Source organism: Erinaceus europaeus, chromosome 13 (genome assembly GCF_950295315.1).
Source record: "Erinaceus europaeus chromosome 13, mEriEur2.1, whole genome shotgun sequence".
Classification (NCBI taxonomy): domain Eukaryota; kingdom Metazoa; phylum Chordata; class Mammalia; order Eulipotyphla; family Erinaceidae; genus Erinaceus; species Erinaceus europaeus.
Window position 1 is genome coordinate 36678561 of NC_080174.1, and position 25300 is coordinate 36703860.

The following is a 25300-nucleotide window of genomic DNA, read 5'->3' on the forward strand; positions in this document are numbered from 1 at the left end:
TATAGAACAAAAGGTGGGTTGATGATAAAAACAGAAATAAGAAGGGGTTTCAAGCCTAGGTATATATGGGAAAACATAAGAAACAGATGCTTTCCTCTAAGCCTGCAATGATAATTGTTACACAAATTATTAGTGCAAAAGCTTAATTTTTTGTTTGTTTTTGCTTCTGTTATTGCTGGGGCTTATTGCACTAGGAATCCACTGCTGCTGGAGGCCATTCCTTCCTCCCCCCATTTTATTCAATAGGACAGACAGAAATTGAGTTGAAAGAGGAGGGGGAAGTAAGGTGAAAGACAGACACCTGCAAGCCTACTTCAACGCTTGGGAGGCATCCCTGCTGCAGGTGGGGGATCAGGTGTGCCACCAACTGGTCCCTATTAAGGTAGCTCTTTTGTAACACTTTTCACTTAACCTTAGGAGTGAAACCTAGCATATAAAGCCAGAATGGTCTGCCAGATAGTCCACACAAACTTTTATGTCAAGTCTCATGCTTCATTTTTAAATTTCAAAGTTTTTCCTTTGTCTTGATATTTAGTTTACAGCTACATCCTTGTCACATTTACCCACATCCAGTGGGGAAGTCTAGCCACATAGGCCAGTAAGTTCACTGCTTCTATAGGACCTCCCTCTACTTTTTGATCTAATTCTTCATATAAACATCCACATTTTAAGATAGATAAAACTAACATTTCCAAAGGAGTAACAAACCTTTTGTATACAATTTTTAACACCATGGGGAAACTCAGTATTAATTTTATATGAAATTTTATTCTCAAAATATTAAAACAAAACAAACAAAGACACCCACATACCAATAGGTATCTTTTCACAACACTTGCTTACCTTGGTCTTTATGAAAAACATACTAATAGACAAGTGCCTCCCTAGATTTAAGTTGCTCAAGGAGGTGACCTACTCCGTCAAAAATCAAAGCAACTTCCTTGGCCATCCAAACAAGTTCCAGCCACTGATCGAGAATCCAGATACTAGGGCAAGTTTCTTAGCTGTCTCTAGTATTGCTAGAAGAGCTTTGCTTATGTAGCAACAATCACAGCAGTGTCTTAGAATTTATCTTCTCACATGCTTGGGGACTGCTGTGCAGGAACACCTGGTGTTGCCTGACGAGGTAGGGTATACATGGCTCCTAAGAACTGGTCTGCAATCCTTCCTGCTTCTCGTAGGCCACTCAGCAGAGCACCATGGACTGTGGCTGGGTAATTACGAATTGTATGTTCTCCAGCAAAGAAGAGTCGTGGAATTGGCTATGAAGATAAAGAAAATTTAGAATGAGCAGGTTCCTTGTGTCTGAGCTGCCAAATTCCTGTTGGCTTTTTTAAATCCCTTCTCATATTAATATTAGTGATTTATATTTATATTTAATTTTACAAATTAAGAGTGTACATAAACACCATTCTCACCACCAAAAGACTGTGTCTCATCCCATCCCCCGGCCCTGTGAAGCCAAACATCCTGTTGGCTTTTTAAGGCTAACCCCCTCACTAGTCTCATTTTATCAGAAAGGGTCTCCCTTATCAGCATTTCCCTAGAACTGACAGAAGGAGAAATGGAACAAAGCTATCTCCTTATTTATCATTTTGAGTATTATCTGAGTTTTGCTTTGAGTGTCCCCCCCTTGTTGATTATCTGAATAGGCCCTAGGATGAAAACCAAGTAATTTTTTAAGTGATATTTTTACTGTAAGAGTTTTCCCAAAACAAACACAGATAATCTGACAGTTTCTCACCTGTGGAGCACCTGGAATTGAGGGACCTGGAGTGATTGGCTGAGCCATTAAGTCATAGTCATTTCCAGATGACCCAGCAGCTACATAAGAATAAGAGCCCCGGGCCCAGGGATCAGCACGCCAGCGAGAGACCACAGTTTCCTTGGGCTCAAGAAAAAGATAAGAAAAATAGTCATTAACTAAAGACCATGGATAAAACAGTCATTTCTGAAATTGGAAAAGCTGTGGTGGATGAAATAAAGAGGCACCATAATGAATTAGCTACTACTAGTTAATGCTACTGCTACTCTAAAATACTAATGCAAAATATCCTCATTCAGCAGGAAAGCCTCTATGCTGCTTTCATTGTGGATCTAGACATCTACAACTAGGGCTTGACCGCTACATTCTTGTAAATTAGTCTGAAGCATTAAGATGCACCTCTCCCAACAAAGGATCACAGGGTTGGTAAATGTCTCAACAGGTCCAAAGACTAGAACAGGAGTGGTCCGGGAGACGGCACAGTGGATTCTTAAGCAAGAGTTCCCGAGTTCAGTCCCCAGCAGCAAATGTACCAGAGTGATGTCTGGTTCTTTCTTTCTCTCCTATCTTTCTCATAAATCAATCCATTAATAAATCTTTAAAAAAGAACAGAACAGGAGACAGACAAAATATTAAAACTCCTCTGAAGAGTCTGGATGCTCTGTTGAAAAGGCAGGGAATGGTATGATTACGTAAGAGGATTTACAATCCCTTAATCCACATACTGGTGGTGTGGATGGAGGTTACTACTTTTCTTTTACCCCATACTTAATGGCACATAACTGCAAACATTAGCATGCATGTAAACTCCATACACTTCTCAATACTGGCTGGAACAAAGAACCTGTGACTGTGAAGAATGTGCAGACTGTTTTGCTATGAACTCCAAAACTCTGCCTGTCCCCATTCCACCCATGTACTTACTTGGGGCACTGCACTGCTACCAAAAATCCCTTTGAGAATGGCTAGACATCGACCAACAATCACATCATCACTTATGTTTTCCATGATGCCAGCAGCTTCTCCTGCCACTAATGCCAATAATATTGGAGCTGAGGAAATAGGAAGGGTCCAATTTTAAAATTTTTCTACAGACTTTCTCAAGAATCTCATTTAGGCTCCACATTACCTTGATGCTCTGAAATCTGACGACCAATAGACATGCAGCACTCATGCTAGAAATAAGTTAAAGTTCTGAAACAGCAAACTGAAATCTATTCCTAGAATGATCACTGGCAAAATATAGTGAAATGTGATGTACTTCACTACTATTAATAGTCTTGTCATGCAAAATACAGTAGTATCAAAGATAAAATGTGACTTTTTTAAAAAAATATTTTCCCTTTTGTTGCCCTTGTTTTTTTTTTTTTTTTTTTTTTTTTTACTGTTGTAGTTATTTTGTTATTGTTATTGTTGGATAGGACAGAAATGGAGAGAGGAGGGGAAGACAGGAGGAGAGAAAGATCTGCAGATCTACTTCACCGCCTGTGAAGTGACTCCCTTGCAGGTGGGGAGCCGGGGGCTCGAACCAGGATCCTTATGCCGGTCTTTGTGCTTCATGCCACATGCTCTTAACCTACTGCGCTACCACCTGACTTCCCCTATTGTGAACTTCTTTAAAGCTATGATGAAAAAACAAGGACACAAGGAAAAGTTAATTTGTATTTGAGGAATGAAGGTATGTCCTGAAGGATTTTTTTGAAAGTAACATTCAGGTCAAGCACTGAAGATTAGGTAGTGTGCCACACTGAGGAGGAAGAGAAGAAACGTGAACGCACCCTAAACATGGGTGAGTAGAGATACATAGACCTCGAAGGAGAAAACATGCTGTACTCTGGGATTCAAGGAGTAGACAAGTATGCTTAGGGCCCAGGAGTGTAAGGGGTGATCATGGATCAGACAGGTGATGATGGGAGAGGTAGATTCTAAGGAAAAGAGCTAGATGATGTAGGCTTTCATAATGATCATAACAATGGAAAGCCATCAAAAGATAGGAGCAAAGACAGCACTTAGTGGCCACTGCCAATTCAACAGCAAGGAGAATAACTTGGATTTGAAAGTGGACAGACAAAAAAATAACAAGCAAACAGTTCTGAGAGTTAGGCTGGCACTGACAGGACTTGGTAATCTAGATGAAGAAGGCAAAACAACATTCAGCTACTGTTGGAAAGCAACATGTAGAACTAATGTCCTGGTTTTATAAAGACTTTCAGTAAAAAAAAATGGGATTATACATAGTCACAACACTTGATATTACTACACAAAGTTTTTTTTTTTTTTTTTTTTTTGCCTCTAGGGTCATCACTAGGGCTTGGTGCCACCACTACAAATCCACTGTTCTTGCTGGCTGTCCCCTCCCCTTTTATTGAACAGGACAGAGAGAAATTAAGAGAGGAGAGGGAAGATAGTCAAAGAAAGATACCTGCAGACCTGCTTTGCCACTTGTAAAGTGTCCACTCCCTTGTAGGTGGGGACCCAGGAGGGGGTCAAACCCAGATCCTTGGCTTAGTATTATGTGCGCTTAGCCGGGTACACCACTGTCCAGCTCCCTAACATCTTACATTCTTTTCTTAGAGTGATGTAGGATCTACATATACTTTGCAAAAATAGCTCTATACAGAATTAAGAATAATCCAATTATAGAAAAAAAATAGGTATTTGATAAACACATTGTAAGGGTAGTGATCAAAGACTCAGTGTCAAGTCAGACACAAAAATCTAAATGAAGAATACAGGTTTCCACTCCAGGACGATTATACCTTTTGGCTGGCTCTCTTAATGCTTTTTTCTACACTGCACCCTGGGTTTCCACCATGTCACTCCACTCACTTCTGTTCTGGAACTGCTTATCTCTTTATCGTATCTACTAGGTTCTAAGCTCTTTGATCAGGTATTTTTTCCCATATCCCCAGCACCTAGAAAGATTTTCAGGAATTGTTGAGTTTGTGAAAAATTAAGACAAATATTTGACAAAGCCCAAATTCCAACCTTCAACTCCTGTAAGAATAGGAAAAGATTTAAATTAAAAAGCAGTTACCTTTATAAAGGTTCCAGAAGAGGAAGAGTTCACCCCTGCTTGCAGTTGTGCTGCCAACATGCCCAAACAAATTGACGCTTGGATCCCAGAACACTCGATCAAAACATAACACCACCTTTAATTAAAAAAAAAACAACAAAAAACATGGAGTCTGGCGATAGCACAGCAGGTTAAGCGCACGTGGCATGAAGCACAAGGACAGGTGTAAGGATCCCAGTTTGAGCCCCCAGCTCCCCACCTGCAGGGGAGTTGTTTCACAGGAGGTGAAGCAGGTCTGCAGGTGTGTATCTTTCTCTCCCCCTCTCTCCATTTCTCTCTGCCCTATCCAACAATGATGACATTAATAACAATAACTACAACAATTAAAAAACCCAAGGGCAACAAAAGGGAAAAAAACAAAAACCAGCAAGTGAGCTGGTGACAGAACTTGAAAAATATGACCTAGAGCTCCATGTTAGACAAGAATGCAAAAAGACACCAATAGACTAAACATTCATGGAGTGTGTGTGTTTGTGTAGGCGGTGAAGTGAATGAGGTGATAAGCCTCACTCTGATGGGAACGCAGCAAAATCTATACAAACGAAAAGTCCTCTCTTCCCTGAGTTGAATACAATTAAACTGAAATTTATACAAGAGATGTCTGGGGCAAGTTACCTTATTTAGGTTGCCAAATCCCATCCTCTGGACTGCAGATGTTTTCCACTCAGGAAGAGGTGGCACAAACTGCACAGCTGGTGGTTGCTGCTTCAACACACCCAAAGGAAGGGTACAGAGAACTGCATCACACTTATAAATAAAGGTCTGGCTTGTGGACCGGGTATTCACAGCTATCACTTCACATCCTAGAGAGGTTAGAGGGAAAAGGCTATTGATGAGAAGATGGTGCTGGGGCAAAGGATAATGGTTATACAAAGAGACTCTCATGCCTGAGGATCCAAGGTCCCAGGCTCAATACCATAAGCCAGAGCGAGCAGTGTTCTCTGGCAAAATGGGGGGAGGGGGGTTGGGGAAGAGAGAGAGAGAGAGAAAGAAAAGAGGTGTTAATAAGGGTATCAAACATTTATAACATAGTAAAATTTATTTGCTAACTTAAGTTATATGTCTAAGAATTGGATCTGGGAGTCGGGTGGTAGCGCAGCCGGTTAAGCGCACGTGGCGCAAAGTGCAAGGACCCGCATAAGGATCCCAGTTCGAGCCCCCGGCTCCCCACCTGTAGGGGAGTCGCTTCACAAGCAGTGAAGCAGGTCTGCAGGTGTCTGTCTCTCCCTCTCTCTGTCTATGCCTCTTCTCTCCACTTCTCTCTGTCCTATCCAACAACAATGGCATTAATAACAACAATTATAACTACAACAATAAAAAAGGGCAACAAAAGGGAATATTTTAAAAAGATAAAATAAAAAATAATAATTGGATCCTATTTATTTACTAAAGAAGGAAGCAGAGATAAAGTGACACAATGCCAGATTCAAACCCTGATAGTCAAACTGACTACTTAGAAGAAATGTTCTCAAAACTAAAAACCAGTCTGAGTAAAGTTAGCCAACCTAAATTGGAAAGGCCAGAATGGATCCAAAGGCCTACTCTGGCAAAATTCAGAGTTGATCCCAATGGAAATCAAAGGCCACAATCCTAGAAGAATATACTTAGCAAAGTGAGATACAATGTCATGGACCACTGATAATAAACTCATTCATGGCAATTAAGAATTCTGAAAAATATCCTTTAGTTTTCTGCTTTATAAATGATAAGTCTAGATTCTCTAAAGGTTATACAGGCTCAATCCTTTATTTATTATAGGATAAAGACAGAAATTGGGGAGGGGTAGAAATGGAGAAAGACAGACATCTGCAGCCCTGCTTCACCACTTGTGAAGCTTTCCCCCTGCAGGGGGGGGACCAGGGGGAGCTTGAACCTGGTTCCTTGCACACTGTAGTGTGTGCACTTAACCAAGTGTGCCACCGCCTGGCCTCAGGCTCAATCCTTTTGTAAATGCAATGTTAAAAATTGCAATTTTAAAAATATTCCATCAGAAAACACACCTATTTTCTCCAGTAGGTAAAATTCAATAAAAGGTATCATTTCAGAGTAAGAGGTTTATTTTACAGCAAAGAAGTGATGTACCTGAAGCTGTGTAGCGAACTTGCCGAACTGCTGTATTCAATTTAATGTCCAAACCTTCTGCTAAGGCCACAGGCACACATGAGTAGCCATTCCTTACTGTCAGGTGGCTGCCAGTAAACTCAAAGTCATCATCCTAAAGAAGACAGAATTATATGCCGCTTGCTGGCATTCCATTCACATTAGAAAACACTAGCTTATGAACTAGTCAATATTCTAAGGCCCAAAGTAAAGAACGATCCCTTAGTGTTTAACTATAGCTGCTCTAGAAAACTAAGGGGACAAGAAAAAAAAAAGCCAATTGTCTATGTATGATTATGGAGGCTAGGTTAAGACTGCTCAGCTTTACCTTCTGGTAGTACTAGGGACTGAATGTGGGCCCCTCTGGAGCCTCAGACACAGACTTGTAGTTTTACCTGTGGCCAAAGGGAATTTGTTTTCCCTAGAAAAGAGCTGCTGGAGCTTCACTTCTCAGAGGTGACTATTCTACACAGAAAGACAGAGAGAGGAAAAGAAACCAAAAGCACTGAAACTTCCCCTAGTACAGTGGGGTCATGGCAAAACATGTACCCTATCAGGTTAGCTATCCTCCCATGAATTAGAATTTTTATTATTGTAGTCCTATACCAAGTCCAAGCACCATGAAGGGGGCTAAGGAAAGGAATCTATGACACAGTCAATTGAGATGAGTTTGCTACAAAAGTTTAGTTTAGATACATTACAGATTTGGTAAGATAGCAGATGTATGACCTGGTATTTTTTTTTTAAGTTTTTTTAATATTTATTTATTTTCCCTTTTTTTTTGCCCTTGTTTTTTATTGTTGTAGTTATTGTTGTTGATGTCGTTGTTAGATACAACAGAGAGAAATGGAGAGAGATGGGGAAGACAGAGAGGGGGAGAAAGATAGACACCTGCAGACCTACTTCACCGCCTGTGAAGCAACTCCCCTGCAAGTGGGGAGTCAGGGGCTCGAACCGGGATCCTTATGCCGGTCCTTGTGCTTTGCGCCATGTGTGCTTAACCCACTGCACTACCGCCCGACTCCCGGTTTTTCTTTTTATCTAAGAACAAAATAAGGTTTATTTTTTCTTTTTCCTTTCCTTTATTCTGATAGAGACAGATAACAACAGGAGATGGGGACAGAAGGAGAGAGAGGGAAAGAAAGAAATTTGCAACACTTTTCACTGTGAAGCTTTCCCACCTAAAGGCTGGCATTGGGACTTGAACTGTGGTCCTCATACATGGTAACTTGGACACTTTGCTGCACAGCACCACTGTCTGGTCCCCAGAATAAGGTTTGATTTTTTAAGAAGTATAAGTTTAAAAGTTGAGGAAGACTCCTAAGATCAAAGTCAAATAAGATGGGAATTATTCCAAATGGTCTTATTTCTTTTAACTCAATGAAAAATGTTCTACAAACTTGAGAGCTAGACTGCATTCCAAATTTCATGAAATTGTTGGGGGAAACAGCAAAACTCTAGGGAATTAGATAAAAAAAATAAGCAATGGCAGCAAAATCTCATGATTTAGTCACTCCTTTATCTGTTTAATATGTGAATCAAGTTAAAATCATCCACATTCAAATTTTACCATAATTACAAATATAAATTGAAACTTAATGTGACGATCAGGGACTAGGAAGGGTCTAATTAAATGCTTGCATTCGAGGATTCGACTTCCGGAGGCGGAGCTACGAGCAGCAGATCGCTTTCTCTCCTCTCCTCTTCTCTCCCGGATCAACTAGGAATACTAAAGGAGACCACCCGGACCGAAACAAGACAGCACTAGAATGACCACAGAAACCCAGTAAATCACCCGTGAGTACAAACACGCGTGGCTGGTGACAGAGAGGAGAGAGGGGCCTAAGGAGAGATTAAGTGACTGCTAACAGTTCGACAGTTTGTCAGTGGAGACACCACCTCCAGTCTGCTCCACCAACAAGGAGACAACTGAAGGGAGGAAAGGACTCCCCAGAGACTCACCAAGTGCAACTCTGAGTCTCCATTGCTACTACCCTCAGAATCTGGAGCAGCAACAGGGAGGGACACCAGGGTACAGAGATCTAACTGGGAAACTCAGAAGACCTATACCTCTGTGGCATAGCTGAGGGGCTGTGAAAGTCTCTTTGCATAACCACTGGATTATCTCTGCCACACCCTGCTTTATCTCTTGGTCAGGAGTCAGTGATCAAGCTAAGAAGCCTATTGATAGTTTAAAAGCCCTCAGGCACCCATAGCCTACAGGGTAAAAAAAAAAAGGCTTTTACACCACTGAACTCCAACTCAGGGATTGAAAAAACTGTTAACTTATATAAAATGGTTAAAACAACAAGAAAAAATATTGGAGACTCGAACCAGGACAAGAGTCCAGCTAAAAGTCCTCCAGAGGGTGAAGCACAAAACGAGTTCAACATCCAAACATTAGCTAAGGAAATAATAACAGGAGTGAGTAAAGAATTTGAAAAAATTGTAATCAGAAATGCAGGAACAACAAATGAGAATATGGAAGAAAATTCTAATTATCTCATGGTTATTAGAGAGCTGAAAGCTGAAATCGCTGAGCTAAGAAGGCAACTAGCTGAACAAGCTAAAACAGTATCAGAGCAGGGCAACAAAATAGATGAACTCCAGAAAGCAGTAGAGGGCAGAGAGAATAGAATCAATGAGGCTGAAGACAGAATTAGCAAGATTGAGGATGAATTAGAGACAACTAAAAAAGAAGAGATCTCAAAAAGAGATTAAGAGATGCTGAAAACAACAACAGAGTCCTATGGGATGACTTCAAAAGAAACAATATACGCATTATTGGCTAACCAGAGGAAGAAAGAGAAGGGGAGGAAGAAAGCATTCTCCAGGCCATAATAGCTGAAAATTTCTCTAGTCTAGACAACACCAAAGGCATAAAGATTCAAGAAGCCCAGAGGGTCCCAAACAGAATTAACCCAGACCTAAAGACACCAAGACATGTCATACTTAGATTGGAAAGGAATAAGGATAAAGAAAGGATCCTCAAGGCTGCAAGAGAAAAACAAAGAGTCACCTACAAAGGAAAACCCATAAGATTAGCAGCAGACTTCTCCATACAAACACTACAGGCCAGAAGAGAATGGCAAGATATCTATCGAGTGCTCAATGAGAAAGGCTTTCAGCCAAGAATACTATATCCTGCTAGATTGTCATTCAGACTAGATGGAAGCATCAAAACCTTCTCAGACAACAGTTGAAGGAAGCAACCATCACCAAGCCTGCCCTGAAAGAAGTTCTGAAAGGTCTCCTATAAACAACCAGACCACCACAAATAGGACATATATCAAAACACTCTAAAACTCTACAAGAATGGCGTTAAAATATCTTCAATCTTTGATATCAATAAATGTCAATGGCCTGAATTCACCTATTAAAAGACACAGAGTAGGAAGATGGATCAGAAAACACAACCCAACAATATGTTGTCTACAGGAAACTCACCTAACGCAACAAGACAAACACAGACTTAAAGTGAAAGGATGGAAAACTATCATTCAAGCCAATGGCCCACAAAAAAGGGCAGGAACAGCTATTCTCATATCTGACATGATAGACTTTAAAATAGATAAGATTTAAAAAGATAGGAATGGACACTACTTAATGCTCAGAGGATCAGTCAATCAAGAGGACTTAATAATTATTAATAGCTATGCACCCAATGAGAAGCCATCTAAATACATCAAGCTTCTACTGAAAGAGCTACAGCAATATATTAACAGTAACACAATCATAGTAGGGGACTTCAACACCCCACTATCTCAACTTGACAGATCATCCAGGAAGAAAATCAGTAAAGACATAAGGGAGCTAAATGAAGAGATAGATAAACTAGAACTATTGGACATTTTCAGAGTCATTCATCCCAAGAAACTGGAATATACATTTTACTCAAATCCACATGGATCATTCTCAAGGATAGACCATATGTTAGGCCACAAAGACAGCATCAGCCTATTCAAGAGCACTGAAATCATCCCAAGCATCTTCTCAGACCACAGTGGAATTAAACTAACACTTAACAATCAACAAAAGATTAGTAACAGTGCCAAAATGTGGAAGCTCAACAGTACACTTCTTAACAACTTCTGGGTCAAAGAGGAAATCAAGGAAGAAATCAAAATGTTTCGAGAGTTCAATGGAAATGAAGACACAAGCTATCAAAATATTTGAGACACAGCTAAAGCAGTCCTAAGAGGGAAGTTCATAGCTATACAAGCACACATTAGGAAACAAGAAAAGGAACAAATAAACAGCCTGATTGCACATCTTAAAGACCTAAAAGAAGAACAACAAAGGAATCCTAAAGCAACCAGGACAGAAATCACTAAAGTTAGGGCAGAAATAAATAACATTGAGAATAGGAAAACCATACAAAAGATCAATGAAAGTAAATGTTGGTTCTTCGAAAGAGTAAACAAAATCGACAAACCTTTAGCCAGACTCACAAAACAAAAAAGGGAGAAGACCCAAATAAATCGGATAGTAAATGAAAGAGGAGAAATCACAACAGACACTGCAGAAATTCAACATATCATGCGAGGCTTCTATGAACAACTATATGCCACCAAGCTAGAGAACCTGGAAGAAATGAATGATTTCCTAGATACCTACCAACTTCCAAAACTAAGTAAAGAGGAAGTGGATAACATGAACAGGCCCATCACAGCTAATGAAATTGAAACAGTTATCAAAAATCTTCCCAAAAATAAAAGTCCTGGACCAGATGGTTTTACAAATGAATTCTACAAAACTTTCAAAGAAGAACTAATACCTCTACTTTTAAAAGTCTTCCAAAAGATTGAAGACACTGGAATACTCCCTGCCAGCTTCTATGAAGCCAACATCACCCTGATACCAAAAGCAGACAGGGACACAACCAAAAAAGAAAACTACAGACCAATATCTCTGATGAACATAGATGCGAAAATATTGAACAAAATTCTAGCCAACCGGATACAGCAGTATATCAAAAAAATTGTTCATCATGACCAAGTGGGCTTTATCCCAGGTATGCAAGGTTGGTTTAATATACGTAAATCAATCAATGTGATCCACCACATCAACAAAAGCAAGACCAAAAACCACATGGTCAAATCAATAGATGCAGAGAAAGCCTTTGACAAAGGCTTTTACAACAAAGGCTTTTACAACATCCCTTTATGATCAAAACACTACAAAAAATAGGAATAGATGGAAAATTCCTGAAGATAGTGGAGTCTATATATAGCAAACCTACAGCCAACATCATACTCAATGGTGAAAAACTGGAAGCATTTCCCCTCAGATCAGGTACTAGACAGGGCTGCCCACTATCACCATTACTATTCAACATAGTGTTGGAAGTTCTTGCCATAGCAATCAGGCAGGAGCAAGGAATTAAAGGCATACAGATTGGAAGAGAAGAAGTCAAACTCTCCTTATTTGCAGATGACATGATAGTATACATGGAAAAACCTAAGGAATCCAGCAAGAAGCTTTTGGAAATCATCAGGCAATACAGTAATGTGTCAGGCTATAAAATTAACATTCAAAAGTCAGTGGCATTCCTCTATGCAAACACTAAGTTAGAAGAAATTGAAATCCAGAAATCAGTTCCTTTTTCTATAGCAACAAAAACAATAAAATATCTAGGAATAAACCTAACCAAAGAAGTGAAAGACTTGTATACTGAAAATTATGAGTCACTACTCAAAGAAATTGAAAAAGACACAAAGAAGTGGAAAGATATTCCATGTTCATGGGTTGGAAGAATTAACATCATCAAAATGAATATATTACCCAGAGCCATCTACAAATTTAATGCTATCCCCATCAAGATCCCAAGCACATTTTTTAGGAGAATAGAACAAATACTACAAATGTTTATCTGGAACCAGAAAAGACCTAGAATTGCCAAAACAATCTTGAGAAAAAAGAACAGAACCGGAGGCATCACACTCCCAGATCTCAAACTGTATTATAGGGCCATTGTCATCAAAACTGCTTGGTACTGGAACATGAACAGACACACTGACCAGTGGAATAGAATTGAGAGCCCAGAAATGAGGCCCCACACCTATGGACATCTAATCTTTGACAAAGGGGCCCAGACTATTACATGGGGAAAGCAGAGTCTCTTCAACAAATGGTGTTGGAAACAATGGGTTGAAACATGCAGAAGAATGAAACTGAATCACTGTATTTCACCAAATACAAAAGTAAATTCCAAGTGGATCAAGGACTTGGATGTTAGACCAGAAACTATCAGATACTTAAGAGGAAAATATTGGCAGAACTTTCTTCCGCATAAATTTTAAAGACATTTTCAATGAAACGAATCCAATTACAAGGAAGAGTAAGGCAAGAGTTCATATTGAAAATTTTAAATGTGTAAGTAAAAATGCAGTATCTATAAAGCCAAGTACAACAATGCTGCATTGACACCGCCTAAAAACAATCACCCCCCCCACACAAAAAACCCCTCAAAATTCAAGCAAAACACATATACATCATGAAAAAAAAACAAAAAAACTTGTAGACTGTAAGAAAATATTTGCAAAACTGACAAAGGACTTGCAATCAGAATTTAAAGAACACTGATACTAGAATTTAACAGGACAGGCAGCCATTTTCAAATGAGCAAGGGATCTGAATAGATATTTGACTAAATTATGCCAATGAGCATATGAAAAGATGTGTCACTTCACCCGCCAGAGAAACAAAAATTAAAGGCTTAATAAATCTGATATCTACTAGAAGGACTAAACATCTTTGACAATACCAAGTGTTTGATGTGATGTGGTACAACTGAAACTTCCATATTATGCTGGGATAAATGCAACTTGCAAACAGTTTGGAAGTTTTTTTTGTAAAGTTAAAAATCTAGTTTCTTAAGATCCAGCAATTTCACTCCTAGACATATAGCCAACAGAAGAATATGAACTTTCATAGCTGTTCTGTTCTTCAAGTAGTACCCTACTTAGCTGAGGCTTTGCTTTTCTGCAGTTTGTTAAATATAAGTCAACCATGTCCCAAAAATACTGTGTGAAGTAAGATATTTTGAGAGACCAGTCTCTTAACTTGTATTATACCACATTGCTATAATTCTTATTACTGTGTTTTTTACATGCCCACCAGGGTTTTTCTGTGGCTTGGTGTCTGCAGTATAAATCCTCTATTCTTGCTAGCTATTTTTTTCTTTTTCTTTTACTTGATAGGGCAGAGAGAATTGAGAGGGGGAAGGAGGACAGGGAACTGAAGGTACTAGAAGAGTCCTTGGCTCTTGATTTTACCCACTTCTCATTCCTAAACTTTGGGTTATAGAGAATTTCAAACCCATAAAAAGGAAACTTATAAGGAACTCATGGTTGGCCTTTTTTCATCTATTCCTTCAATCACTTAAACCTATTCAGTATTATTTTGAAGCAAATTCCAGAGATAGCATTTCATCTATAAGCATGTCAGTAAGAGTTTAGGAATTTAAAAAATGTTTTATTTTTATTTTGGATAGAGACAGAAAGAAATTTAAAGGAAGGGAAGAGACAGAAAGAGACTTAGACACAACACTGCCCATAAATTAAACTTCCAATAAAGTTGTTTAGGGCTGGGTGGTGGCACACACAGTTGAGTGTTGAGTGCACATGCTACTGTGTGATGGGACCTGGGTCCAGGCCCTTGTCTCCACCTGCAGGAGAGCTTCACACATGATGAAGCAGTGTTGCAGGTGTCTTTTTTTTTTCTCCTTCCTGATATCCTTCTTCCCTCTCAATTTGTCTCTATCAAATAAATAAAATCCAAAACTTTATTAAAGTTGTTTAAACATATAACATATAAACAAGTTAAGAAACCCTCTCAAAACCACATGCAAAAAAATGATAAAAGAATTTTACCTGATCCCAATGTTTAAGGGAGAGTGTAGAGAGAGGTGTAGCATTGGCAAATTCAAGATTTGCAAAATGCCAATCAAGTATCTGTCTGTCTCTTGATGACAGATATACATCACTGAAAATGAGAAAAGAAAGTACAAAGCTGTTAAAAGATGTTGCTACTATTCCTATGACCTCAATAATTGTAAAGGACCCTAAACATGAGCCTGCACTTATATGAATAGATTCCTCTTAAAAAATATTTACTATTTTTTTTTCCTCCAGGGTTATTGCTGGGCTCAGTGCCTGCACCATGAATCCACTGCTCCTGGAGGCCATTTGTTGCCCTTGTTGTTGTAGCCTCGTTGTGGTTATTATTATTGCCATTGTTGATGTCGTTCGTTGTTGGATAGGACAGAGAGAAATGGAGAGAGGAGAGGAAGACAGAGAGGGAGAGAGAAAGTTAAGACACCTGCAGACCTGCTTCATCGCCTATGAAGCGACTCCCCTACAGGTGGGGAGCTGGGGGCTAGAACTGGGATCCTTACACCGGTCCTTGAGTACTTACTTTATTTATTATTGGATAGAGACAGAGAGAAATTGAAAGAAGGTAGAGGATGAGGCAGAGAAACCTGCAGCCCTACTTCTCCACTTGTGGAGCTTTCCCCCTGCAGGTGGGGACCTGGGGCTTGAACCCAGGTCCTTGCACACTGTAATGTGATCACTTAACCAGGTGCGCCACCGCCTGGTCCCAAGAAATTCTAACTGAAAAGTAGGATCTTATTTGACTTAGTAATTCCTTCATTTTTTGTGACTAGAGCAGTACCAAACTCACTATATAAAGCAAAGTACAATCACACTTCATTTGTTGGGGGAAAGAGGGGGGGAGAAGGAAGACCTCTTTCCTCTTTATACTGTTACCATGTGTTATATAGATTTGTTTTAAAACTTTTAATATTTAAATAAAGGCTGGGGGGGGGGTCACCAAGGTTATTACTGGAGCTCATTGCCTGTATGATTCCACTGCTCCTGGCTACCATTGTTTTTCTTTCAGAAAAGATAGCCCAGCATCACTCCACCACTTGTGAAGCATCTTACCCCAGCCACTAGGAAGGTGCTTCCATATGGTGACTGGTGGCTCAAACCCAGTTCCTCACATATGGCAACATGTGTGTTCTCCCAGGTGAGCCACCAGACTGTCCGAAGTATAAACATTTTAAAAAATTAGTAATGAGAACAGGAAAAAACCAGAGAATCATTCTGGCACATGTGATGCCTGAGATTGAACTTGGGACCTCATGCTTGAGAGTCCAACACTTTATTAAGTCACTTCCTGGGTTACCCAAAGTATGACATTTTTTAACAAAAATCTTTAACAGAACTGAGCGGATACATGTATAGGCTAGATGTAAGATGGGGCACAAGATCTCCACAAAATGCATTACTATCAAAATTCCAGTGGAAAGAAAATTCCTTTTGTTTTTATTTAAAAATATATTTATTGCTTGGTTCTGGGGAGCCAAAACATTTACTGAACAGATAATTGCCAGGGGAAAAAAGTATTTATTTAGCTGAGAGAGGGAACCACAGTACCACTCCAGCACATACAAGCCTGGGGACTGAACTTGGGACCTCATGCTTGAGAATCTAATCCTCCATCCATGTACCACCTGCCCAGGCTGCTCTAGTACTTACCTATTCTTAAACTTATGGAGCTTTAAAGCAATACAGTCTTTTGTCCCAGAGAAGATAATTTTCATTTAAGTAACTAGGACACTCTTAAAATGTTACAAGAGTAGGGGATTTAGGAACCTGACAAGCAGGTATGTATGCAAAGTATACATGCAGGTATCTATGTATGCAAATACCTCCCATTAATTTAACAATTCTTAATCCATTCACTGAGCATAAAAGCCTATTGTGTTTTGTACTAAATCTAACAAGAATAGTAAAAACAATCCCTCTGAATGTCTGTTTCCCTTACCTTGGAGGATTAGCTTCCAATTCTTGAAGTTTTTCTTCTAGTTTTCCTTGTGTTTCAGCTAATTCATCATATTCCTGGTAAAATTAAGAGAACTTAGGCATATCTAGATGGGTTAGACACCTCCCTGGACACTTACACCACAACTGTAAGGCCTGGGTCAAGAGCTCAGGGATGATCTCTGTTCTGAGTTACATATTGAGTCTAGAGTAGGATGCTGGTATTGGGGGGGTGGGGGAGGGAGCAACAAGGTGTAGGAGGAGGAAATAAAGGAAGAAATATACTAGTCTGGTATAGAGCAAGGATGAATAAGAATAAATAGTAACTATTATTTCCTAAATATGGACCAGATAAGCACTTCAGGTTTCCTACAGTAAGGCGGTGGTGACACCATGTTACATTACAGGTGAGAAGTAGCAGGAAGTCATGTGGCCAGAAAATACTTAGACATTCTAACTGATGGATCAGGAAATAGCAAGAAAGAGTGCAATAACCCATGTAAAATCTTACCATGTGTAAGAATCCAAGTAAAATCCCCTAGCACTACGTGTGACCTTCTCCCTACTCCCAACTAAAAGAACATAGTTTACTGGGTGCAATGTAATTATGCAGATGCAAAACCCCAATTTTTTTCAACCAGATAGTTTATAAGTGGCTCTTAAGTCATGTTCAATATTATTATTCTAAAACACAAACAAAAAAACTCTAGTATCATTATTCTAAACTGTCAGGATTAAACCATGGCAAAAAGGCTAAATGAAATCTAAGTGAAAGGATAACTGTATGAAAATAAGAACTCTTTAGTAGTCCAGGTGGCGGCACAGTGGTTAAGAGTGCTGAACTTGCAAGCATAAAGCTCCGAGTTCATACCCCAGAACTGCATATGCTAGAGTGATGCACCTGATTCTCTCTATCTCTCGTAAATGACTAAACAAACAAAAACAACCCTCAAGGCAATCTAATCCATAAAGTTCACATGGCTCTTGTTTATTAGATCCTATTCTTCTCACTACAGTAGGCAACTATGATTAACTAGTGGCTTTCTCTTTTCCAATGTTTTCCAGACCTTTACTATTTCTTAGGAAAGAACATAAAAACCTGGCACATATTATACCATACCATACCTTGCACAAGGCAGTCAAATCCCTGTGTTTGCTTTTCACTAAGAACTCAGCAGTGATATCTCTGGGTGGTTTGACTTCAGATGCTTCTTTGTATTGCTGATGAAGTTCTTTAATTTTCTCTTTCAAATTTACCATCTAAGAGAAAATATACAAATATATCATTCCAGATAGCTTTGGAATACATCTGCAAATCAGATATTTTGGCTCCTCCCCTAAATAGTTTTATGTCAAACAAGACTACAATTCAGCAAGATCTTTGGAATTCTCTCTTTTAATATTTTATTTATTTTCTTACTTTGGATAGAGATAGAAACTGAGGGTAAATAAGGAAAGAGAGAAAGAGTTAGAGAGACAGAGACCTGCAGGACTGTCCTATGTAGTATGATCGTGAAATTCCCCCCCCCCAACCCCTGCAGGTGGGGATTGGAAGCTTGAACTCAGTTCCTTACACACTGTTATGTGTGTGCTCAATGAATGCATCACTGCTGGGTCTTGGTCCTTGGAATTTTTTTTTTTTCCCTTTATTGAGGGATGAATGTTTCACAGTTGACAGTAAAGACAATAGTTTGTACATGCATAACATTTCTCATTTTTCCACACAACAATACATCCGTGGTCCTTGGAATTCTTAGATAACTTGTATACATTATGATTTTTTAGAACAGGGAAAAATCATATATAGCTCAACATAGAGGTATCAAGTCTTTAACCAATGGGCAAACAAGTCTATTCTCAAAAACTTTTCCAGGAAAAAATATCATGGCTTATTTTATTTTATCTTCTTTTTTTAGACAGAGGTAAAGAGGCAGAGAGAGAGAGAAAGGGATTACAACACTTAAGTTTGCTTTAATGAAGTGGCAGCTAATGGCTTGAACCTGGGTTGCATACATGGCCAAGCATCCAAGTGAGCTATTTTGCCTGCCACAGACTTTTTTTTTTAATATTAAAAAGGTCAAATCATGACATAAAACCTAAAGAAACTATTCCTAGTATTTTTCTTTCAGGATGCTGATGGGACTATATAGGACAAGTGCGATAATTAAGTTTGAGACTGGGGACCCCACAGCTATCTTGCAAGTAGGTCACACTGTACATATTCTTCACATTTCATCTGTATCACACACAGTCCATGAAGAAGGTGTGCTGGAGTTAGTAAAAAAAAAAAAAAAAAAAAAAAAAAAAGGTGTGCTGGAGGTGTCTACATGTGGACAGGATGAAGAAATGTGGTACAGTGAGTAAGTTAGAGTAAGTTAGGCAAGAATTAGAGCATAAGAGACACCCAAAATTTGAATTATAAAGTACTCCATAGTACTTTATCATTTCATGTTTTCTTCCTAGGCCATGGGTGTTTGTAGCTGGTAGGATGACGAGAAACAATTCCCAGTCTAGAGCCTAGGCTCCGAATGGTGGTGATAATCAAAATCCTTTTTTCCTCCCCCTAAACTTTATTTATTTTCCTTTTTGTTGCCCCTGTTTTTTAAATTGTTGTTGTAGTTATTATTGTTGTTACTGATGTTGTCATTGTTGGATAGGACAGAGAGAAATGGAGAGAGGAGGGGAAGACAGAAATGAAGAGAGAAAGATAGTAGACACCTGCAGACCTGCTTCACCACCTGTGAAGTGACTCCCCTGCAGGTGGGGAGCCAGGAGCTTGAACCAGGATCCTTCGGCCGGTCTTTGTGCTTTGTGCCACCTGTGCTTAACCAGTTGCACTCCTGCCCGACCTCCCAATAGTCAAAAATCCTTCAATAGCAATACCACTAGGCAAGAGATGGGTCATTATTGGAACTTCAAATGAAGTATTTTTACCAATGAATTATGGTCTTGATCATTAACTTGTAATCTTCATTAGGGGAAATCTGACTCCAGGAGAGGCCATTTCCCTCTAATCATAGTATTCACCAGAGGTCAGTCATCTTTGGAACAGCCAAAAGGAATCTGGCACAGGGAAGATCTATTTCACCTGGCAATAATCTACCAAAAAAAGAAAACCTGACAGATAAGACAGTGACTTTTACTAGATGATTATTTCTTTTCTTAGAAATAATGAGTCCCAGCTGTGTAGACCTCCTCTCCTAATAAAGATGGGGAGTGGAGAGATTCTTTTAAAATAGAGGCTTTTGTAGGGGTGAAAATACAGAACTCCACCTTATTAAGAAGTTCCTTCAATTCCTCCTGAGTTTTCACTATCTTCTTCCAATGTTCTATTTGCTCATCTTTGACATGCTTTTCTTGTAACCTAAAGAAGACAAGATATCCATGAATTTCTTTAAACATCCCTAAGACCAATGAGAGTAAAGTCAGCTTGAGCAAAACCTCCAAATCCCAAACTTCCAAATCCCTCTACCAAGAGGATTCCGAAAAAACTGGTTGATATCTCCTTAATCCACCAAATTGCACTGCTGGATCCCAAAGGAGAATAACCTCTGAGAATGGAGATCAACTATCCTAGGCCCTCCAAGACTGTATATTGATAGCACTTTTACACCAGAATATCCTCTCAAGTCTCCAAAGGTTACATTTTGAGCAAGAACATATGACTATGATACTTACAGTCTAGGTCTTTTTTTGCTTGGACAAACTGAAAAGTAACTGGAGCCCCACGTAACCATTTCTAAAGTCCTCCTTTCTATCTGCTCACTTCTTACAGACCGTAGTTGTGCTGACCCCTTTGTTTTAAGTACTGCCACTCCATATATGACCAACAGAGCAAGACATGACAGAATGGTCAGAGAGAGTGGACACTAACAGAGATGCTACATAAGGAGTTCTTGCAATTCTTACATTATTTGTCTGCTTATGATTTTCATGGGATAGGAAGAATGGGAGTTGGTAAAAAGATACATGGTATTTTTTTTTTCCTCCAGGGTTATTGCTGGGCTCAGTGCCTGCACCATGAATCCACTGCTCCTGGAGGCCATTTTTTCCCCCTTTTGTTGCCCTTGTTGTTGTAGTTATTATTATTGCCATTGTTGATGTTGTTTGTTGTTGGATAGGACAAAGAGAAATCGAGAGAGGAGGGGAAGACAGAGAGGGGGAGAGAAAGATAGACACCTGCAGACCTGCTTCACCACCTGTGAAGCGACTCCCCTGCAGGTGGGGAGCTGGGGGCTGGAACCGGGATCTTTACTCTGGTCCTTGCGCTTTGCGCCACATGCGCTTAACCCACTGCACCAACGCCCGACCCCCAGATATATGGTATTTTAAAAAAAGTATTTATCATCTTTATTGGATAGAGACAGCCAGAGATCCAGAGGAAGGGGGGATAGACAGAGACACCTGTAGTCCTGCTTCACTACTCATGAAGCTTCCCTCCTGCAGGTGGGGACCAGTGGCTTGAACCTGGGTACTTGTACACTGTAACATGTACACTCAACCAGGTACGCCACCACCTGGACCCAAGATATATGATATTTTAAAAATTCTTTTTTTTAAAATTTATTCTCCTTTTTGTTGCCCTTGTTTTTCATTGCTGTAGTAGTTATTACTGTTGTTATTGATGTTGTCATTTTGTTAGATAGGACAGAGAGAAATGGAGAGAGGAGGGGAAGACAGAAAAAGGGCAAGAAAGACAGACACCTGCAGACCTGCTTCACTGCTTGTGAAGCGACTCCCCTGTAGGTGGGGAGCCGGGGGCTCGAACCAGGAGCCTTTCACCAGTCCTTGCGCTTTGCACCACGTGCGCTTTACCCACTGTGCTACTGCCCGACTCCCAAGATATATGATATTTTTATAACAAATATTATTCAGTCAGATTCCCTAACATTTTTGTTAACAACAGTAGACAGAATTATTAACAGCAACTTTTAAAATATATTAGTTTGCAATATTAGCTGAAATGTCATACTGAGAAAACATTGGTTTATAATCTATGTATTTAAGACAGCTTGATTTTGTACAGGTTACAGACATGGTCATTTATATAAAGTTCTTCTAAGACCACATTGTTGGAGGCTGTATGGTGGCATACCTGGTTGAGCTCACAGTACCATGCTCAAGGACCTAGTTTCAAGCCCCTGGCCTCCATCTGCAGGGAAAAAGCTTCTCAAGTGGTAAGGCAGTGCTGCATGTCTATTTCCCACTCCCTCCTAAATTTGTCTCTATCCCAAAAAAAAAAAAAAAAAAAGACTAAATTGTTTTGAGAATCTGAAATTTATTTTCCCTTCAAAGAGGGGAATTGATATTTAACAGTTTTTAGAGACTGTCTACACACACCTCATATATACATAAAGCAAGGCTATAAGACACCATATATGAATGAGTAATTGTGTACTTTATATGCCAATCTACTTTATTGTGAAAGAGGTTTGAATCAGGACTTGTTAACTGTAAAGGAATAGGAGTTATTTAGTGGATTGGTTATTCGTTATAGACTACATTTGTTACTCTGCTAATCCATAGTATTAAAACAATACCCTGGGGCCAGGCAGTAGTACAGCAGGTTAGTGCACTTGGCAGTAAGTGCAAGGACCGGTATAAGAATCCTGGTTCAAGCCTCTGGCTCCCCACCTGTGTGTGGGGGATCACTTTCACAAGCGGTGAAGCAGGCCTACAGGTGTCTATCTTTCTTTCCCTCTCTTGTCTTCCCCTCCTCTCTCTCAATTTCTCTCTGTTTTATACAACAATATCAATGGCAACAATAATAGTAATAACAAGGTCAACAACAGAAGCACCAAAATGGGAAAAAAATGGCTTCTAGAAGCAGTAGTGGATTCAAAGTGTAGGCACTGGGAATCGGGCAGTAGCACTGCGGGTTAAGCGCAGGTGGCGCAATGCTCAAGGACCGGCTTAAGAATTCCGGTTTGATCCCCCAGCTCCCCATCTGCAAGGGAATCGCTGCACAGGTGGTAAAGCAGGTCTCCAGGTGTCTATCTCTGGGCCCCCCCCCCCCGTCTTCTCTTCCTCTCTCCATTTCTCTCAGTCCTATCCAACTATGACGACATCAATAATTACAATAAGAGCAACAAAAGGGAATAAGTAATTATTTTTTTAAAAAAGAGTATATAAAAAAAAAAGCACAGGCACTGAGAGCCCCAACAATAACCCTGGAGGGGAAGAAAATAAAAAACAAAACACAACTCATTCAAAAATAAAAAAGAGATATGCTCTGACCAAGAGTCAGTTTTGCAGCACAAAGCAGATACTCATCAAAAACACCTTAAGAGGATGCCAGGCAGTAGTGCAGTGGGTTAAGCAGACCTGGTGCAAAGCATAGGACTGTTCTAAGAATTCCAGTTCAAGCCTGGGACTCTCTACCTGCAGGAGTTCCGCTTCACAGGCAGTGAAGCACGTATGCAGGTGTCTATCTTTCTCTCCCCCTCTGTCTTCCCCTCCTCTCTCCATTTCTCTCTGTCCTATCCAACAACAACAATAACAATGGCAACAAAATGGAAAAAATGGCCTCTAGGATCAGTGGACTTGTAGTGCTGGCATGGAGCCCCAGAGATAACCCTGATGGCCAAAAAACAAAAACAAAAAACCACCAACTAAGGATGTCATGGCCCACTGAAATTTCATAAAATCTGAAAATTTTAGAAATGAGAGGTTAAGGATCATGTAGTAAGTAAGGATCATGTAGTTGTTACAGATTTTTGTTAACGATGGAGTAGGGAGAGGGAAGAAAGGAGAGAAAGAGAGAAAGAACTAGAGTATCACTGGGGCACATGTAATACTGGCAATTAAATTAAGAACCTAATTTTTGAGAATTCTCCTGGGCCATCATGCAATTATTTTTAAAAGTTTTACTTTTGAATTTAACATAGAAACAAGTGAAAAGTAGTTCAAATAAGATTTAAAACTTAAAACATGAATAGATCTCTAAATGAATACACTGTTCAATAAGCAGCAATAAAGTACTTACTGAATGACAACTTCCAAGGCCTGACCAAGGGATACTGGCTTATTATTGAGGATATTGAAGTCTAGCTGATGACTAAGGTAAGATGTAGCTTCTAGCAACCGGTTAAATTCTTGCTCTACCATTTCATCTTTCTCTTTAGGAACCTGAAAATCCAAAGTATAGCAGAGTTGATTCTCTTAAGACTAGACACAAGCATCCATAAAAACAAATGTTCTACAGTTTATTAAAAGTTAGTATATGTAATTTCACAGGGGAAATCTTGTATGATAATGATTCAGACTTTGTTTTCTATGAAGTGATCAATTCCATCAAATGAGATATGAAATGTTTTAGCCCTGTTATTTTTCTAGTCTCCCACCTTTTCCTACACAGTTGAGATTCCACCTCTATGAACAGTCACAGGATTCACATTGGTGCTAACTGGAATTATATGGAGCACAAGTTGCCCTGGAGCTGACATGCACTGAGCTGAGCTGGGCTGACATGCAAGTAACACACTGGAAAACTCCACGAGAACAAAAACTATACCAACACACCTGAGGACCTTCCAGAGTAAGGACAGGATGGAAAAATAAGAAGCTCAAGGTAGCTGCTGCCCCTCTGAGATGACAGAATTTCAGGTGGGGATAGGGAAGAGAGAAGTGAAATTCATGACTATTAAAAAGAATACTCCTTAATTCTTTTTCAGAGGAATAATATTTTAAGCCACCAATTAAGTCCAGAATGGATGTCTAAAGCTTACAGAGAACCTATACATCAAAGGGAACTACGATTGGCTCCTGGTTATTATGGAAGACAACAGATAGAAAGTAGAGCCTACCAAACTGCAAGGCCACACTCATTCCAGCTGTGTCCCTGCCTACTGATACCACCAACTAATTAGCACAACTGCTATGCTTAATCCAGCCTCAACGTAAACTCTTATTTGTAGTTCTACCATTGAATTTATGTAATCACTACAGAAGGAAAATAATTATTTAAGACAAGCATATCTTGCTATGGTAAGCTGGGCATCAACAGGGCTATGGATGGGATTCAAAGTATATAATTTCACTTTATAGTTAATCTAAAAATCAGTAACAAGAAAACAATGCATTGATGTTAAGTATTATGGCCTGGGGAGAAAGAATTATTTTATTCAGAGAAAATTAACTAGAAAGGATCACTACTTAGTTTTTGCCTTTTATAATAAGACAGCTTTGAAGCACTACCCTCTGCCCCTTAACCAGTAAGTCACCCAAGTAACTATGAGATGAGCCGAAGTATGACAAAAAGAGCAAGTGGAAGCACCATCTACAAAATAGAAAAGGAAAGAGTGCATGCAGCTCTCATATGAACTAAAAAAAATGACAGACACAATAAAAGGTTCAACCAAAACTTTTTTTTGTTTTTCCCTCCAGGGTTATTGCTGGGCTCGGTGCCTGCACCATGAATCCACCACTCCTGGAGGCCATTTTCTCCCCCTTTTGTTGCCCTTGTTGTTGTAGCCTTGTTGTGGTTATTATTATTGCCATTGTTAATGTTGTTCGTTGTTGGATAGGACA

General features: G+C 39.5%; 1 protein-coding gene across 2 annotated transcripts in view; it reads right to left on the bottom strand.

Annotated features, from left to right (window-relative positions):
• Positions 1-750: 750 nt before the first annotated feature.
• Positions 751-25300, bottom strand: part of KDM1A (lysine demethylase 1A) — an 81517-nt gene continuing 56967 nt past the window's right edge. For both annotated transcript variants that reach the window (XM_007528735.3, XM_016190648.2), the window contains 11 exons: positions 23757-23899; positions 20045-20135; positions 17897-18031; positions 16776-16849; positions 14816-14927; positions 6924-7056; positions 5457-5644; positions 4803-4917; positions 2690-2817; positions 1745-1891; positions 751-1262 (listed from right to left, as the gene is read on the bottom strand). In XM_007528735.3, the coding sequence (XP_007528797.2) occupies positions 1077-1262; positions 1745-1891; positions 2690-2817; positions 4803-4917; positions 5457-5644; positions 6924-7056; positions 14816-14927; positions 16776-16849; positions 17897-18031; positions 20045-20135; positions 23757-23899 (1452 nt within the window). In that variant the 3' untranslated portion in view covers positions 751-1076. The remainder of the gene's footprint in view (positions 1263-1744; positions 1892-2689; positions 2818-4802; positions 4918-5456; positions 5645-6923; positions 7057-14815; positions 14928-16775; positions 16850-17896; positions 18032-20044; positions 20136-23756; positions 23900-25300) is intronic.